General features: G+C 45.5%; 1 protein-coding gene across 2 annotated transcripts in view; it reads right to left on the bottom strand.

Moving 5' to 3' along the window:
* Positions 1–17,444, bottom strand: part of LOC141258875 (WD repeat and coiled-coil-containing protein-like) — a 30,467-nt gene extending 13,023 nt beyond the window's left edge. The window contains exons 1-3 of one of the 2 annotated variants that reach the window (XM_073674084.1): positions 17,265–17,444; positions 16,120–16,171; positions 10,974–12,873 (exon numbers count right to left, since the gene is read on the bottom strand). In XM_073674084.1, the coding sequence (XP_073530185.1) occupies positions 10,974–12,854 (1,881 nt within the window). In that variant the 5' untranslated portion in view covers positions 12,855–12,873; positions 16,120–16,171; positions 17,265–17,444. The remainder of the gene's footprint in view (positions 1–10,973; positions 12,874–16,119; positions 16,172–17,264) is intronic. The other variant, XM_073674085.1, reaches the window with a different exon arrangement.
* Positions 17,445–19,507: the final 2,063 nt, after the last annotated feature.

Raw genomic sequence — 19,507 nt, 5'->3', positions numbered from 1 at the left:
TCGAGGCACACCATAACTCAGTTTTTGCAGGACACCCGGGGAGTAGAGCAACTGTGGATCTCCTCTCGCGTCGGTTTTGGTGGCCTAACTTACATAAGGAGGTGGTAACTTTTGTCGCATCCTGTGGGGTTTGTGCGCGCTCTAAGACCTCACATACCCGTCCGTCTGGGGCCCTCTTACCTTTGAAGATCCCGGAGCGTCCTTGGACTCATCTGTCTATGGACTTTATTACGGACCTCCCTCCGTCTTCGGGTAAAACGGTCATACTCGTTGTAGTGGACAGGTTCAGCAAGATGGCACATTTTATCGCTCTTCCGGCTCTCCCTAATGCTAAAACTCTTGCGCAGGTGTTCATTGGGGAGATTGTGAGGCTTCACGGGGTACCCTCCGAGGTGGTGTCTGATCGGGGGTCTCAGTTTGTGTCCAAGTTCTGGAAGGCGTTTTGTGCACGGCGGGGTATGCATTTGTCGTTCTCATCGGCTTTTCATCCTCAGACCAATGGTCAGACGGAACGTATGAACCAGAGCTTGGAGACATATCTCCGGTGTTTTGTGTCAGAGAACCAGGAGGACTGGGCTTCTTTCTTACCTCTGGCAGAGTTTGCTCTTAATAATAGGCGGAGCGAGTCCACTGGTAAGTCCCCGTTTTTTGGGGCATATGGTTTTCACCCCCAGTTTTGTACTTTTAGTAGGGGGGGGCTCTTCGGGGGTTCCTGAGGAGGAACGATTTTCCTCATCACTCGCTTCAGTATGGAGAGGGGTGCTGAAGAATCTGAATACTATGGGGAACCGATACAAACGTATGGCTGATAGGAGGAGAGTGTCTGGTCCGGACCTAAGTGTGAACGATCGGGTATGGTTGTCTACCAGGAATATAAAACTTAAGGTTCCCTCCTGGAAACTGGGTCCCAGGTTCATCGGGCCGTACAGAATCAGTTCTATTATTAATCCGGTGGCATTCCGTCTTGACCTCCCCCCTACGTTTAAAATTCACAACGTGTTCCACAGATCGTTGCTTAAGAGGTATGTGGCGCCGGTGGTACCGTCACCTTTACCTCCCCCTCCAGTGGTGGTCAAGGGTAACTTGGAGTTCCAGGTATCGAGGGTCATCGATTCACGCTTTAATCGCCGGTCCCTTCAGTACCTGGTTCATTGGAAAGGGTATGGTCCTGAGGAGAGGATGTGGGTTCCTGCGTCGGATATTAATGCAGACCGATTAGTTCGGGCCTTCCACACGACTCACCCGGATAAACCTGGCCCTGAGGGTCCGGAGGCCCCTCGTAGAAGGGGGGGTACTGTCACGGGTGTGTCGCCACGAAGATCCTCACGATTACACAGCCTGACTTCTCGCAGCTGACTTTTTGGTGCTTTGTGTTTTTCGGCAGTGAGGGAGTTAATTCTCTCTCTCTCTGTGCTAGACGAGGTCCAGCCTCGCCCAGCTGCAATCAATGCTGCTGTAGTGAGACTCCTTCAAATGTCTGCTGGTCTGTTAGGGAAGTGTCGGTGAAAGCATTTCATGCAGACTAACAGAGCGGATCGTGGTATTTGGAGTTTCAGAGCTAAGTGCATTTGGAGTGTTTTTTCCCTTCATCGCTTTATCATTTATCTCCTTTCCCATTGGTGTTCCCTCTGTTGTAGTTGTGTAGTTTTTGTATGCAAGGTGGTTTTGGTTTTTCCCTTGTACTGTCTCGTTCGTCTAAGTACTGTGTGTGGGCATATTATTACTTGTCCCCTTTTGTTGTGATTGGGGTCCTTCTCAGGACTAGATTACTTAGGTGCAGGGATCCTCAGGAGGTAGGGGTTACGCTGGCGGCCTGGACCTCTGTACCTTTAACAGTACCTCCAGGTTGAGGGATTAGTCAGGGCCCCAGCTTAGGGTCAGCTTAGGCCCCCTACCTCCAGTATACAGAGACAGCGTGACACAAAGTGGCTGTATATCTAGTTATATTGTCTCAACACCTAAAATCTCCCTCTTGTTAGTTGGAAGTACAGTCAATTGTTGCCCATTAGGCATTTTAGACCATGGAGAGGACGACTGTTGTCTTGACAGGACGGCCAGAGAAATCCTCGTCCCCATAATTATTACTTTATTTCCCGAATCTCCAGCTGCAAAAACCTCCAAAAATACCTTTGGGTATGAGGACGAGCTGTATTTGTCACAGAGTGCCTTCATTTCTTTATTGCCAGTCCATGCCAACTACAAAGCACCATCCTGAGACTGCTACAGTCTCAAGATGGATTAAATGCTACCCACACAGTTTGTCCTTCCTAACATTCCTCCCACTTAGGTGTGCGTTGTGCTGACACACTCCTGCAGTCAGTAATGTTACAGGTGCTGACCCTGGCACCACACACAGGACCAGTATACTGTAGGGGGCAGACCTGTTATGTATTAAATTATTATGTAAATGTAATCTGGCACTCTGGAATGCCCAGCACGAAGCCCTCTAGTCAATCACAAGCTACTTGTTCTGTGTGGACGCTGTTCTAACTTCCTGTGCACATCCCCAGTTACTGTAAACTTGTGGACAATCACAGACCACACCCTCTACATCAGCGCTCCCCACAGAGATGCTGGCTGACCCTGACAAATCACAGACAGCAAATTTCTACTCTGTGCTTTAAATGACCTGTAGAAGTAAGAAGTTAGAGTTCTGTCTTCCTCGGGGAGGGTATTGGTCTAAACTTTTGCTAGCCCGTGAAGCCTACTGGATCTTACCTATGGAGATATGAGCTCCAGTGCGTCTAAATTACAGAACAAATTAATTATACTATTATTAAAGTCAAATATAAGGAGTAGATTATGTAAATTCATACGATTTTGTGATGTACAGAGATGGGGATTGGTTAAAAAAAAATGGGTTGCATTATGGGCAGTAACTATGTACATCCTACACCAACATACCTAGTGGCGTAACTAGGAGTTCAATGGGCACCTGTGCGCTGCCCTGCAATACACTTCAGCTGAGTTTGAGTCCGTGGACGCACATCCAGTTGAAGATTGCGCTGCAGTCCGTGGGCCCCTCACCCGCACGGGCCTGGTCGCGACCTCTGTGACCGCAATAGTTAAGCCCCTGCACATACCCATTTAAAGAGGTGCTACGATTGAAAGCCTTAGGGCTCGAAACGCGTAGGCAGATTGTTTCTATTTTGACCCTCCCTTTCTTCTAATCTTAAAGATCGAAATCAATAAGTGAAGTTTTAAATAACATAATTCTCATCGCGGTTGCTGGAACCTGTTGTTCTACACATTTGTTCTTAACTGGGAACCGGCCCATAGTCTCTGTCCGCGCGCCGTGTCCAGCAAGATTACCCAAATATCTGGGTCGGATTTTAATTTTGTTTCTAGAAATAATTGTTTTAGCCTTCAAATGATATTTGCTTGTCTCGTACCTTTATAAACTGATAACTTTAAGGCTGTGTGCCCACGATGCGTTTTTTAAGCGTTTCCGCAGCAGCAAAAACGCTGCAGAAACGCTTAAAAAACGCTTGGTAGAAGGCCTGCCATGTTCCCCAATGATAATCCGCATCTGCTGTGCACATGCTGTGGAAATTTCCGCTGCGGATTATCATTGCAGAAAAAAAAGCAGCACTACCAATTATTTTGCGGAAGCGCTGCGTTTTTGCCGCCATTGACTTGCATTAAAACGCGCCAATTCTGCATCTGCACTTGCGTAATTGGCGCGTTCTAATGTGCGGATGGTACCCGGGTGTAGAGGAGAGGAGACTCTCCTCCACACCCAGGTACCATTAAAAAAAAGCTGTAAAAAAAAAAGAATAAAAAATAAATATATACTTACCTTCTGGCGGCCCGCGCTGCGCTCCTCCTTGCTTCCCGGCACTTCTAGATGGAATGAAGGACCTGCGCTGACGTCAGAGTCATGTGACGGGTCACGCGACGCTGATGTCGGCAGGTCCTTCACTCTACCGCTGCCGGCAGCCGGGACCATTCTTTCGGTCACACTATATAAATGTATGCCGGCTGCATGGATTTATATAGTGTGACCAAGTTGTCACAAGCACTTTCCAAGTGATGATAAAATCTCTTGGAAAGCGCTTGTCAACCCGCATGCGGAAATGCAAGTGAAGAACGCTTCACATCCGCATGTCCCTGGCAGGAAAAACGCATGGACAATCCGCATGGACAATCCGCACGTACAATCCGCATGTCCCTGGCAGGAAAAACGCATGTACAATCCGCATGTAAAATCCGCATACGTTTTTTTCTGCCAGGGAGATGCAGAAACGCTCAGGAAAAAATCCGGAGCATTTCTGCATCGTGGGCACATAACCTAAAGGAATGATTAACTTGTAATTTTTGCGGGAATAGATATCATTTTTTTAATAATTTATTCTGACTTTAGATTTTTCAGTCTATGTTCTGTGTGTAATTATGTGGGAGGACATCCATCCTGAGATTCAATTGAAATCATTCAGCGATATGATTTACAGCTGTCATATGGGCCATATAAATCATTAGTCTGGAGGTGACCGACTTCTACTGGAGAGCGCTGTGTGGGTATGCTCGGTGACCTGTGCAGAGGTCATTGTGAAGGGAGGTGTAGCAGGTGAGCTATGACATCACCTATTGTGAATGGTGGATCCTGTCTTATCTGCTGTATATAGAGGTGTTATCAGTCATTGTACAGGAGGAGGAGGAGGTGAGCTGTGACATCACCTATTGTGAATGGTAGATCCTGTGTTATCTGCTGTATATAGAGGTGTTATCAGTCATTGTACAGGAGGAGGAGGTGAGCTGTGACATCACCTATTGTGAATAGTGGATCCTGTGTTATCTACTGTATATAGAGGAGTTATCAGTCATTGTACAGGAGGAGGAGGTGAGCTGTGACCAGGGCTATGGAGTCGGAGTCCAGTTGGAGTCGGTATAAAAATGGACCAACTCCGACTCCTAAAATATATATAATAAATTGGATACAGTAGTTCAATGCAGGATGTGCTGGAAATGTTTCCATAAGAATTTGGGAAAGTTATGAAATGTCCTATAAATGTCTGTCCTATTCCTGATCTAAGGGTCTAGACTTTTAGCTGAGATGAATCTGTGCTACAGTAAATTTATCACTTAAACATGAGCCATGTATGAGGGAGTCGGAGGCATGGAAATTGCGGAGTCGAAGAGTACCGGCTCCACAGCTCTGGCTGTGACATCACCTATTGTGAATGATGGATCCTGTATTGTCTACTGTATATAGAGGTGTTACCAGTCATTGTACAGGAGGAGGAGGTGAGCTGTGACATCACCTATTGTGAATGGTGGATCCTGTGTTATCTACTGTATATAGAGGTGTTATCAGTCATTGTACAGGAGGAGGAGGAGGAGGAGGTGAGCTGTGACAGTCCCTATTGTGAATGGTGGATCCTGTGTTATCTGCTGTATATAGAGGTGTTACCAGTCATTGTACAGGAGGGGGAGGAGGTGAGCTGTGACATCACCTATTGTAAATTGTGGATCCTGTGTTATCTGCCACCATAGTCTTCTCTGTGATAATAAAGAGACTGCTGAAAAGTCTTCTGTACAGAACAGGAAGGGTCAGTATTATAAGGTTCAGTGGTCAGAGAGAAAACTGCAAAATTTCAAGATTATTTAACTATATGTAAGTAAAATTAAAAAAATAAAAATCACAAAAAATTCTTAAAAAACAAGTTTACGAAACAATTTGATAATTTGTACCAAAACGTTCACTTTAAAAGGAGTGCCCTGTGAACGCTAGCATCTTGGTAATTGCAGAGATAATGGAGCAGTCTCAGGTAATCTTGTTAGTCAGTAATCTGTGCAGGAAGCTGCAGCCTCCAGTGAATCAGCCGTTACCTTCTCTGAACTGTTCCCAGCCTTCGTAAAGAGCACTTATCCTAAAACTTTTACTTGTAGGATATTGAGGACAGAAGAACTGGAATTGGAGTTTACAGGGATACCCAATTTGGGACTAGAAGCGCGATCTCCTCACTTTAAGGCCACGTTCACACGCTCAGTATTTGGTCAGTATTTTACATCAGTATTTGTAAGCCAAAACCAGGAGTGGGTGATAAATCCAGAAGTGGTGACGTGTTTCTAACTCCTTCTCCCCCCAGACTGTTTTCACCTTTCTGACTGGGCCAATTTTTACAATTCTGACCACTGTCACTTTATGAGGTAATTACTCTGGAACGCTTCCACGGATCCCCCTGATTCTGAGATTGTTTTTTTCGTGACATATTGTACTTCATGATAGTGGTAAAATTTCTTCGATATCAATTGCGTCTATTTGTGAGGGACCTCATCACATTGTAAGTGACTCTGAGGGAACTATATGACAGAAAATACCCAAAAATGAGACCATTCTAAAAACTGCACCCCTCAAGGTGCTCAAAACCACATTCAAGAAGTTTATTAACCCTTCTTCTGCTTCACAGGAATTAATGCAATGTGGTAGGAAAATATGAACATTTAACTTTTTTCACACAAATTTAAATAGACCCAATTTTCTTTTTTTACAAGTTGTACTTTTGTTGTGCAATTTCTCCTGAGTACACAGATACCCCATATGTGGGGGAAAACTACTGTTTGGGCGCACTGCAGGGCTCGGAAGGGAAGGAGCACCGTTTGACTTTTTGAATGAAAAAATGTTGGAATCGAGAGCGGACACTATGTCGCGTTTGGAGAGGCCCTGACGTGCCTAAACAGCCGATGTACTTATCAAACTGGACGTATGGATATGTCTAAGGTCGTGAACGGGTTAAAAAGTTTGGAGAAAGACATGGTTGACAACGTAATTCATTTCTTATCGGAACAAGTTGTAGTTTTAATTTACCGTTCAATGTACTGGAAAAACACAAAAACGCAATTCCGAAAATTTTGGTGGGGGGGGGGGGTTGTTTTTATTTCATTCATTGTATGGTAAAAATTAAATGGGAACATGATTCTCCAGGCCGGTACATTCGCGGAGATACCTTTTTTTTTTCTTCCCCACATTTACGTGGTGAAAAAAATCTGAAGACAGCATAAGGTAGGGGTTAAAACACAGATTTCAACGATGTCTCGCTTATTAAGCTCTGTGTTGGTGTTTACTTGCAAGGATTGTTTTAGCACCAGGAGCTTATTATTGCTGGACACAGCACCAAGTGCCTCCTGGTCCGGCTCCACCTCCCCTCTATGATAGGTAGCTCAGGGTCTATGGACATTGTATACACAGAGCCTGGAGTGGGCGAGGCTAGCTTGCTCAGCTCTGCTTCATGCTAAATCTAAAAACTCTGTCAGAACTGCTGAACCCAGTAATCTAAGTGATACATAATTGGATTCAGGGTCTCTTTGCCTACATCATGCAGCTCTCAGAAGAGGTAGCAAAAATCTGCTGACAGATTCCCTTTAACCCTATTTTTTGCTCTTTCGTTTTTCCTCACCTTCTTCCAAGAGCTATAACCTTTTTAGCATCCTGTCTACATAGTCGAACAAGAGCTTTTTTTTTTTTTTTTTTTTTTTTCAGATGACGACTCGCCATTCATTTTACCATCTTATGTACTGAAAAACGGGATGCAGATTCCAAGTGGGGTAAAATCGTAAAAAAAACAAAACCAAAATTCCACCATTGTTTTTGGGGCTTTGTTTTAACCCCTTAAGGACGGAGCCAATTATGTCCTTAATGACCAAGCCAAATTTTACAATTCTGACCACTGTCACTTTAAGAGGTGATAGCTCTGGAACGCTTTAATGGATCCCACTGATTTGGAGATTGTTTTTTCGTGACATATTGTACTTCATGGTAGTGTTAAAATTTATTCGATATCACTTGCGTTTATTTGTGGGGGGGGGGGGGACAAAAAAAAACAAAAAAAAAACGGAAATTTGGAGAAAATTTCGCAATTTTCAAAACTTGAATTTTCATGCCCTTAAATCAGAGAGATATGTCACACAAAATGGTTAATAAATAACATTTCCCACATGTCTACTTTACATCAGCACAATTTTGGAACCAAAATTTTTGTAAGGAAGTTATAAGGGTTAAAAGTTGACCAGCGATTTCTCATTTTTCCAACAAAATTTACAAAACCATATCACATTTGAAGTGGCTTTGAGGAGCCAGAAAACACCCAAACATGACACCATTCTAAAAACTGCACCCCTCAAGTGCTCAAAACCACATTCAAGAAGTTTATTAACCCTTCAGGTGCTTCACAGGAATTTTTGGAATGTGGAAGAAAACAATGAAGATTTTACTTTAGACCCAATTTTTTTTTAATTTTCCCAAAGGTAACAGAAAAAAATGGACCCCAAAATTTGTTGTGTAATTCCTCCTGAGCACGCAGATACCCCATATGGGGGGAAACCCACTGTTTGGGCGCACGGCAGGGCTTGGAAGGGAAGGAGCGCCATTTGACTTTTCGATTGTAAAATTTGCTTGAATAATTAGCGGACGTCGTGTTGCATTTGGGGAGCCCCTGATGTTCCTAAACAGTGGAAACCCCCTAAAAGTGTCCCCATTTTGGAAACTAGACCCCTCAGGGAACCTATCTAGATGTGTGGTGAGCACCTTGAACCCCCATGTGCTTCACAGAAGTTTATAACATGGAGCCGTGAAAATAAAAAAAATAAAAAATGTAACTTTTGCCACAAAAATGATCTTTTAGCCCCAAATTTTTTATTTTCACAAGAGTAAGAGGAAAAAAATGGACCCCAAAAACGGTTGTGTAATTTCTCCTGAGTACGCAGATACCCCATATGTGGGGAAAATACAGTGTTTGGGCGCACGGCAGGGTTCAGAAGGGAAGGAGCACTGTGTGACTTTTTGAACGCAAAATCGTCTGGAATCGAGAGCGGACGCCATGTCGCGTTTGGAGACCCCCTGATGTGCCTAAACAGTGGAAACCCCCCACATGTGACCCCATTTTGGAAACTAGGCCTCTCAAGGATTTTATCAAAGGGTACAGTGAACACTTTGAACCCAGAGGTACGACACAGAATTTGATAACATTAGGTCATTATATTGAATAAGTTGTCATTAGTCTTGAGCGCAAGTGCTCGCTTCTTGAGTTTGCATCGGGTACTCAGATATGCACCATGTATCACGGGTGCTCAAGTGACATGCTCTAGTCCCTGCAAGCATGTTTCGCGGTTATCAGACACCCAAAAAAAAACATGCGGGGATCGCTCGTGCATGGCAGGCAATCCCCGCGAGTTTTTCTGGCCGCGAAGCATATGGGGAGGAGACTTGAGCACCTGCAATACTCAGTGCATACCCGAGCACCCGATGCAAACTCAAGTAGCGAGCACTTGCGCTCAACACTAGTCTCCATAATTTTTTTTTTTTTCTATACTTTTGAAAAAAATCCTGACCCCAACACAACCCTAACACCCACCCTAACTGCAAAGAATGGAAAAAAAAATTATTTTATATTTTTTATCTAACTAAGGGGGCGACAAAGGGGGGGGGGGGGGTGTTTGATTTATTTATTTCTTTTTTTTTTTGATCACTGTGATAAACCCTATCACAGTGATCAAAAGGAACCAATAGGGAAAATTCCCTGTTGTTGCCGGGTACCGGTCGGCAGGGCAGGTCTCGGCGGGCACATGCGCCTGCCATTTTTTTGTCTGCAGCAAGATGCCGGCGGAGGTACCGGGTGAGCTCGGGGGGCTTCATTTCTCTCTCCTCTGACATGTATATCATGTCAGAAGAGAGAGAAATGATTGTAACCGCGGGCACTTTTTTTTTTTTTTGTGAATAACGGCGATCACGTGATCGGAGACCGGAAAAAACAGACCTGATCTTATTCTCCAGGGTCTCAGCTACCCCCAGTAGCTGAGACCCCGGAGAATTTTCCGACTCTGGGGGGGGGGGCGCTACAGCCTTATTCCTCAGTGATGCATTTTCACGGTGCTGAGGAATAAGTACCCTTAACTGCCGCCGTAAAAATGCATTACAGTTCATTGTGTGGTAAAAATTTGACTTGGCAACAGGATTCTCCAGAGCAATACGATTGTGATGTCGCCAAATTTGTATAACTTATTCACAAATTTGTAAAAAATAAATAAATCATGTTTCTGACGCCATTTTCTGAGACCCATAACTTTTTTACTTTTCTACCGATGGAGCGGTGTGATTTTTGCAGAAGTTTGGCAAATTAAATTCTGGCGTTTCTATTCTTTGTCCTTTACGGGGTTTACGCTACGGGTTAAATTATTTTAGATTTTGATAGATCGGACTTATACGGATGCTACTGAATATTTTTATTTTTTTAAATGTTTATATATTTAAAGAGGTTGTCCCCTACTTTTACACTGATGACCTATCCTTAGGATAGGTCATCAAGGTCTGATAGGTCTAGGTCCGACACCCCCCACTCTTCTCAATGCCAGCGGCTGGAAATGCTCAATTGCAGAGCTGCTCCATCTTCTGATAGTGGCCGCGGCTGGGTACTGCACATCCGCCTCCTATTCAAATCAATAGGAGGCTTATGTGCAGTACCCTGTGGCGGCCACTATCAGAAGACGGAGCAGCTCTGCAATTGATTGAGCATTTCCAGCCGGCGACCGCTGACACCGATAGCAGCTGATCGGCAGGGTGCCGTGTGTTGGATACTGATGACCTATCCCAAGGATAGGTCATCAATGATAAAGTAATACACTAGCTCTTAATGGCGGTGGGGAAACTGGATTTGAATTTGTAGACTTTTCTTTTTTTATATATATATTTTTAAGAGCTCCTTTTTTCTAAGTCATTTGAGGTTACTTGAACCTGCGATCAGTTCTACATACTGTACGGTACATAGTTAAAATGATTGTCTCCTATGAAGGCCAGCCTGTAAGGCTTCAAAAGAATACCAACATGGCTGCCACACGGGGCCATCAGAAGGCCATCGGGTGCCATGCCAACCCTTCGGCACCTCGGGATTGGATTGTGGAAGGGTGGGGGACAATGTTGGTCATTTAAGTTTTGGATGGAACCAAATCTTTAGAACCCATGAGTAAGACAATGGAAATACCTGGCATATGATGGTAACAAACGGAGCCTCTCTAGAGGATGGGTAGGACAGATAGGACTTCCTTCCGTTCTGCGCCAGGTCCGTCAGATCTGATAGGCGTTGCTGGAGATTAGACATGTTGCAGCAAAGTCGCTCCAGATTGCGGGACACATGTAGAATATCATGGTCAGGGACTGCGGTGGCGTTCTTCGTTAGGTTTTTGCACATTTGGGATTGCAGTTTTGGAGATGCCGGTCTGCTGGAAGGTTTCCGATGAGTCTCTAAACCTAGCATTACAGACCGATTTTTTGGCTCGGTGTCTAAGTTGTGCAAAGTGATAGTGGTCTTTTTATCCTCAAAGTCGCTGGCGCTGGATGACGGGCTTTGATCGCAGTTGTAACCACGAATCTCTTCTATGAGTTGCTTTTTACTTATAGACTGACGTCCGGAGGAACTTCCAGGGATCAAAAGCTCACGGCAAGTGGGAGACTGCTCATCTTTGTATAAACAGTCCACATACTTCTTCCTTCCGTGTAATAAAGCTGAGGAGTCAAAGCTCGAGTGTGCGCTCGGGATCTCGGAGTCGTCGTCAAACATAACCTCCTTCACCATCAGACGGATGATATACTTATCGGAGCTGGAAGACGGAAGGAACGCCGGGTCGCAGGTCTTCTGCCTCCCCACCAGCACTAACAGCATCTTATCAGTCAAGAAGTACAAGCCTTTAGGCCGCTCGCTCTTCTCTAGTTGGATTTGCTGGATGTTGGGCATGTTAGTAGACGTCAATGAGTAGACTAGAACATGGCTACATGTGTTTGAAGCAACAGCTACAATATGTGCACCAGGATCGAATGCCAAGATGTCTGGGACAAGAATACCAGGGATGCTGACCTTCCGTGTGGACGTCACTTTCTTCTCGAAGTTTACAAGGATCAGATGTGAGGAGTCTTGTCCGCTTCCAGTTATATAATCCTTACGTTTCAAATTAAGAAGCGGACTCAGGTCAGATTTTGAGTGGTTGATCAAGATATGGGTTAGGTCCACAGTCCCGGGTGAAGTAACCGGCGAATCTGTGGATAGGGAAGTCCCAGAATCGGTTGATTTTCGCCCCACGTCTAAGGAGAACTCTTCGTCCATGAGCAGCAGGGCTGGTTGGGCAGAGGAAGTTATTTCGGAGGTGGCGGGCATGTCGAATGCAATGCCAGAATTTAAAGCACATAACCTATCAAGTGGAAGCTCGGTAGCAACAGCCACCTGAGAGTCAACTGTAGATTCAATGGCGCAAATGTACCCGCCGACATCGAATATGGGGCAAAAATTGCAGGGATTTAACATTTTGTGCTTGCCGTCCCAAATATAAGAGTAGAGTGCGCTACTGATGGCGACAACCAAACGGCTTCCATCTTTAGTCCAGCAAGCGCAATGAACAACCCCCGTGCTTTTGATGTCCGCCTTAACGCTAGCATTTTCAGAGCGTGCGGAATACAAGACAGAAACGTCCCGCTTGGTTAAAATAACCAAGATGTCTTTGCTTGGGTGCCACACGCAGCCCTGCGGGAGAACAGGCAGGGGGTCCCCGACTTCACAGGTCTGAGAAACAACCAACTTGTTCTTTTCTGAATTATTGTAATACAGCTGCCAGACGGTCACGTGTTTCTTGTGTTGAACGGCCAGGAGAGCGGGTATGTCGTTGGCATGAGCTGGACCCCAGTAGAGGCCGTGGACATGTTCAAATTGTCCGATTACCACGGAGCTGCCAAACTTGGGGTCTTCATTGTGAAGGTGCAAGGCGGTTAGAATGACTTGTTTGCCATCTGTCCAGGCTAAGCCGTGCACCGGATGTATGGCCTGGTACAAGGCATTGAGGCCGCTTCTCAGGAGTTTACCCTTTCCTAACTCCATTGCTTTTCATGCAAAACATCTGTAGATACAAATAAGAAGAGACACAGAATATCCTGGTTAGAACATGATGCATTCGATGCATGGAATAAGTGGAAGATAATTCCTGATACGCAGCTCAGCTGAATGACAGCCATACGAGCCAAGACTATCTGCCATGGTCTTGTGACGTGGCGTCACTATGCAGTAGATCCTTCCTGACATCTGCCATACTTCTACAGCGCATTTCGGCTGTGCATATATGGAGCGGTCTCAGTAGTACGGCCTGCTCCATACACGATGGGTGCGCCAGATGTGTTACACAGCCAGCACCAGCCTCTAACATCTAGCCCTGATCGCTGCTGTTTAACTCTTTTCCAGCACCCTGACATACATCACCGCTCAAGAGCTGCGCCCGCTCCACTGTGGGTGCCAGGCGGCATATAAATGGTTCCAATGAATGTCGCAACACCCATCAACCCCTCCGACAACGCAATCGCTTGGTGCCGATGGGGCTGCCATGGTAGTCGGGGGGCTTCTGAAAGCCCCTTTCTCCGCTTTCTTTGTACTCTCCTGAAGCTTAGTCTATGGCTGGGCTTCAAAGAAGACCAGTAATTTACCTATATACAGCAATACAGACCTGGGCAAAGTGCGGCCCACATCCGGCCCTCCGGCTGTTCCAGCTCCTGCTCCTACCCACATTACGTAAGGATATGTCACGTGATCCCTGTGGCCAATCAGCGACCGCTTCACTCTCCTAGCCTTTGGACGAATCTTATACATCCGGAGGAAGCGAGACCTGCAGCGGCTCTGACTTCTCCTGGATGTACGTGAATTGTCTGAAGGAGAGGAGAGTGAAGCGGCCGCTGATTGGCCGCAGGGATTGCGTGACATAATGTACCGTAATCCCCGGGAGAGCCGGTGCTGACACCGCTGGAACAGCGCCGTCACTGTATGTAATTATAAGTGTTATTAGACCACTGGGAGAGGGGGTACGTGAGGATTCAGAGAAGATTGTGTGAGTAGTGGACAACCCCTTTAAAACTGAAACACATGCAGCTGGTTTATAGAACGTTTCTGATTAATATAAGGCATATGTGCCAGAATTCTGCTGTATTAAAAAAAAAAAACTATTTAACGCCTCAAGGACAAGGTCTAATTTGGCATCAATATCCACACATTTTAGGGGAGGGGGGGCATTTTTTCATGGTCACATTCCATTTTTATTTTTTTGTCGACATAGCGTTTTTTTATTTGCTGGGATGAGTTGTATTTGCCAGTGGCATCATTTAGGGGTACACACAGCCTACTCTCTAACTTTAAGTACTGTAACTATTCATGTGAAGAAATAGATTAAAAAAAAAAAAATACAGCAATTCTGTTGTTTTTTGACATTTTACATTTTTTACGCTTTTTTTTATGATTTGTTTGTGCAGCAAATACTTTCCTCTGAGAGTCCGCACCATTGTGGTTATACCAAATTTATGTAGTTTTATTAATTTCATACAAAAAAATATACTCTGGGGGAAAAAACATTTGCTTTTACGTCGCCATATTCTGAGAGCCAAAAATGTAACATTTCTCCGTCTGTGCGAGGCCTTATTTTTTCAGTATCAAGATTTGATTACATTGGTGCCATTTTGGCGTATAATATATAAAAGTAAATCAAAGTCATAATATCATACTTTTTTTATTATTAGTTTTATATATTATGCTCCAAAATGGTACCAATAAAAAAAAAAAAAACTATCTTGTTACTGAAAAAATAATTCCTCGCACAGACGACTTATAATTATATATGATATATATTTATTATGACTTTTTGATTATTTTTTATTATTACTCTTGGAGCTGAAATGAGCTTAAAGAAAAAAACAACAGTAATATTGGAAATATATTTTTACCATTTAATAGAATTAACATGCTATGTTGTTTTGCTAAAAAAAAAACGAAAACAACTTTTCACCTTTTTTTGGGGTCACCATTTTCTTAGACGCATAACTTTTTTTTTATTTTTCCATTCACATAGTTGTGAGCGGCTTATTTGACTTTCTGATCACTTTTTATATACAGGGATAATGGGTGGAGGAGAGGGATGAACAAAAAAAACTATTTTTTCTTAGATAAATACAGATACAGTTTTTATAGTTCGTGTCGATATGATCAATGATGCCCAATTTATGACCTTTTTATGTTTTACCACTTTTGCACAAGAAAGTAACTTTCAAATAAGACACATCTTTCTGATTTTTTTTTATTATTTCATTTGAACAAAAGTGGCAATTTTGGCATAATTTTTTATTATTTGGCATTCACTGTTGCAGGATAAATAATGACTTTTAATTACCGTACTTTTAATCTAATTTTTTTTGTTTTTTTATTGGATTAAATTGACTTTGTGAAAAAAATATATATATTTTTTTATCTGTAAAAAAAACTATATATATATATATATATATATATATATATATATATATATATATATATATATATTTATTTATTTATTTATTTATTTATTTAAAACATAATACAATATTTACTAGCCCCACAAGGGGACTTGGACATGCAATCCTTTGAGCGCATAGGTAATACCCTACACTATCTCTATAGTGCAGTGAATTCTTATTGTGCAGTTTTATAATGCCAGGCTGCCTAATAGGTCATGCATCTTGCAGAATCTCCTACACTTTGAACTATGGCAGACTCAAAGACCATTGTTTGGCCTAGAGTTGCCATAACAACCATCAGCTCCCTGTGATCGCGCAGCGGGGAGGTGACGAAGTGACAGAGGGAGAGATCTCACTCTGTCAAACTCCTTGCATGCAGCATTCGCTATAGACCGTGGCATGTAAGGAGTTAATTGTGCAGCTGAAAATACTGACAGCACTCATTCCTCTCTGCTTACAGTGGGAAATGAGCGCTGTTAGACAGAGGGAGTCCCAGGATAACAGTGGCTTTTCACATCCTAGTGGAAAGTAGCATGTCAATTAGGATGACAAAAGCTAATACTGTGACTATGTGGTTAATGACCTCCACCATATTTATTATGTGTTTTAAACATTTTCTTTGTCGGACAAGGGGGTGTGGCGTCTATTCATGCGACAGTGTATGGCAAAATTTTGGACTACTACTACCACTACCACTACTACTACTACTACTACTACTACGCAGTTGCCAGGCACAGGCTGCTGCCCCCCCACCCAGCACAGTAGCCGGGGGTCTGAGCACCCTCCTACTATCACAGCACGCTCCTCATGTTCACAGGGCAGAGGTGCTGGCCACCACTTACCTATCACCTAGGACTGTGGCCGGTGTCGGGGAGCGCTGTCGTCTGCCGGCTCCTGCAGAGAGGGATGCAGGTGGGTTATCATGGCCGGCGATAAGTCTGCTTTGATTATCACCCTACCAGGAGAATGCACTAAGCTCTTTAAGCCATCTGTGGATTTTCCTCTCGGGGAGGGGAGATGAGGAGAACAATACTGGCACCAGGGGCACGTGGCCGCTGCTGTGTAACATTCTTATAGGCATCTAGGACAAACTTACCACCCTGGAAGAAAGATAGGAAGGGGGGGGACTGGCTAGCCCAGGGGGGCTGCAAATAAAGGGGGGGGGGGGACTGGTTGCCCCGGAAGGTGTGTAAATAGGGGGGACGGGACTGGCTGCCCCAGGGGGTCTACAAATAAGGGGGGAGGACTGACTGCCCCAGGGGGTCTGAAAATAAGGGGGGAGGACTGACTGCCCCAGGGGGTCTGAAAATAAGGGGGGGGGGACTGGCTGCCTCAGGGGGTCTGCAAATAAAGGGGGGGGGGGACTGGTTGCCCCGGAAGGTGTGTAAATAAGGGTAGGGGGGGGGGGGACTGGCTGCCCCAGCGGGTCTGCAAATAAGGGGGAGGACTGACTGCCCCAGGGGGTCTAAAAATAAGGGGGGGGGGACTGGCTGCACCAGAAGGTGTGCAAGTAGCGGGGGGGACTGGCTGCCACAGGGGGTCTGCAAATAGGAAGGGGGGGACTGGCTACCCCTGGGGGGTCTGCAATCAATGCTGCATCACCTGGCCAGGGGGGGTCTGCTAAGAAGGAGGTGGACCGTGAGGGAGCCAAGTGCCTGGGGGGGGGGGGTCTACAAGAAGCGGGTCCACCGACCCCTCGGATCTAGAGTGACATCACAGGATAAGGTGGCGTCATGTCCAGCTGTGACATCATCACATCCTCTGGAGGCCGGGGCCAGTGATGTGTGATCAGGGGACACTCCTGTATATACATACACACAGATCACAGCTCCCCAACAGAAGCAGCAGGCGGGTTATCTCCATCTAGCCAGACCGATAGAAGGCATGCTGAGGGTTGTAGTACTACCGTCACCACCACCACCACCACCACAGATTGTGTCACCTCCCTACACATCAAGGCAAATGAAGCCACAAGCGCCCACCTCACCTGCTCTCCGGACACCGCCACCGTCCGTACAACTGCTTCCCGGGCAGTGACGTCACCAGGTCCAGGAAGCATCCTGATTGGCTCGTTGGACCGTCGCCCACTCATCTTCCGTACAGAGGCGTCCTCAACCCTGCGTCCTAGCAACGGGCGACGTCTTCACTCAACTTTATTGCGACCCGTTGTGAAGTTGACAAACAGCGGCCGAGCTCGATGGCGGGGAGGGAAAGATCGCAGAGCCGGGTGTGCGGCTGCACCTGCTCCTAGAGCCGCGGATTAACCTCATCATGCCCGGGGGCTCAGGGAAAAACCAGGGCCCAGATAGAGCAAATAATTCACCGTGTATGTCCGCTTCAACCTGTAAATATGGTGTCATACAGATTACACAGTCCTCTGTGACCTCCGCTGTACCCCCATAATACTGACCTCCGCTGTACCCCCATAATACTGACCTCCACTGTACCCCCATAATATTGACCTCCACTGTACCCCAATAATAGTGACCTCCACTGTACCCCAATAATAGTGACCTCCACTGTACCCCCATAATAGTGACCTCCACTGTACCCCCATAATAGCGACCTCCACTGTACCCCCATAATATTGACCTCCACTGTACCCCCATAATAGCGACCTCCACTGTACCCCCATAATAGCGACCTCCACTGTACCCCCATAATAGTGACCTCCACTGTACCCTCATAATAGTGACCTCCACTATACCCCCATAATAGTGACCTCCACTGTACCCATAATATTGACCTCCACTGTACCCCATAATAGTGACCTCCACTGTACCCCCATAATAGCGACCTCCACTGTACCCCCATAATAGTGACCTCCACTGTACCCATAATATTGACCTCCGCTGTACCCCCATAATAGTGACCTCCACTGTACCCCCATAATAGCGACCTCCACTGTACCCTCATAATAGTGACCTCCACTGTACCCATAATATTGACCTCCACTGTACCCCCATAATAGTGACCTCCACTGTACCCCCATAATAGTGACCTCCACTGTACCCCCATAATAATGACCTCCACTATACCCCCATAATAGTGACCTCCACTGTACCCCCATAATAGCGACCTCCACTGTACCCCCATAATAGTGACCTCCACTGTACCCCCATAATAGCGACCTCCACTGTACCCCCATAATATTGACCTCCACTGTACCCCCATAATACTGACCTCCACTGTACCCATAATATTGACCTCCACTGTACCCCCATAATAGTGACCTCCACTGTACCCCCATAATAGCGACCTCCACTGTACCCCCATAATAGTGACCTCCACTGTACCCATAATATTGACCTCCACTGTACCCCCATAATAGTGACCTCCACTGTACCCCCATAATAGTGACCTCCACTGTACCCCCATAATAATGACCTCCACTATACCCCAATAATAGTGACCTCCACTGTACCCCCATAATAGCGACCTCCACTGTACCCCCATAATAGTGACCTCCACTGTACCCCCATAATAGTGACCTCCACTGTAGCCCAACAAAAATGACCTCCACTATACCCCCATAATAGTGACAGTCACTGTACCCCCATAATAGTGACCTCCACTGTACCCCCATAATAGTGACAGTCACTGTACCCCCATAATAGTGACCTCCACTGTACCCCCATAATAGTGACCTCCACTGTACCCCCATAATAGTGACAGTCACTGTACCCCCATAATAGTGACCTCCACTGTACCCCCATAATAGTGATCTCCACTGTACCCCCATAATAGTGACCTCTGCTGTACCCCCATAATAGTGACAGTCACTGTACCCCCCATAAGTGACATCCACTGTACCCTCATAATAGTGACCACAACTGTACCCCCATAATAGTGATCTCCACTGTACCCCCATAATAGTGACAGTTACTGTACCCCCCATAAGTGACATCCACTGTACCCCCATAATAGTGACCTCCACTGTACCCCCATAATAGTGACCGCCACTGTACCCCCATAATAGTGACCTCCACTGTACCCCCATAATAGTGACCTCCACTGTACCCCCATAATAGTGACCGCCACTGTACCTCCATAATAGTGACCTCCACTGTACCCCATAATAGTGACCTCCACTGTACCCCCATAATAGTGACAGTTACTGTACCCCCCATAAGTGACATCCACTGTACCCCCATAATAGTGACCTCCACTGTACCCCCATAATAGTGACCTCCACTGTACCCTCATAATAGTGACCTCCACTATACCCCC

Source organism: Phyllobates terribilis, unplaced genomic scaffold (assembly GCF_046119375.1).
Source record: "Phyllobates terribilis strain yellow unplaced genomic scaffold, ASM4611937v1 Scaffold_3__8_contigs__length_932513732, whole genome shotgun sequence".
NCBI classification, from domain to species: Eukaryota; Metazoa; Chordata; class Amphibia; order Anura; family Dendrobatidae; genus Phyllobates; species Phyllobates terribilis.
Note: the sequence above shows the minus strand (reverse complement) of the source record. Positions and strands in the feature narration are given on the sequence as shown.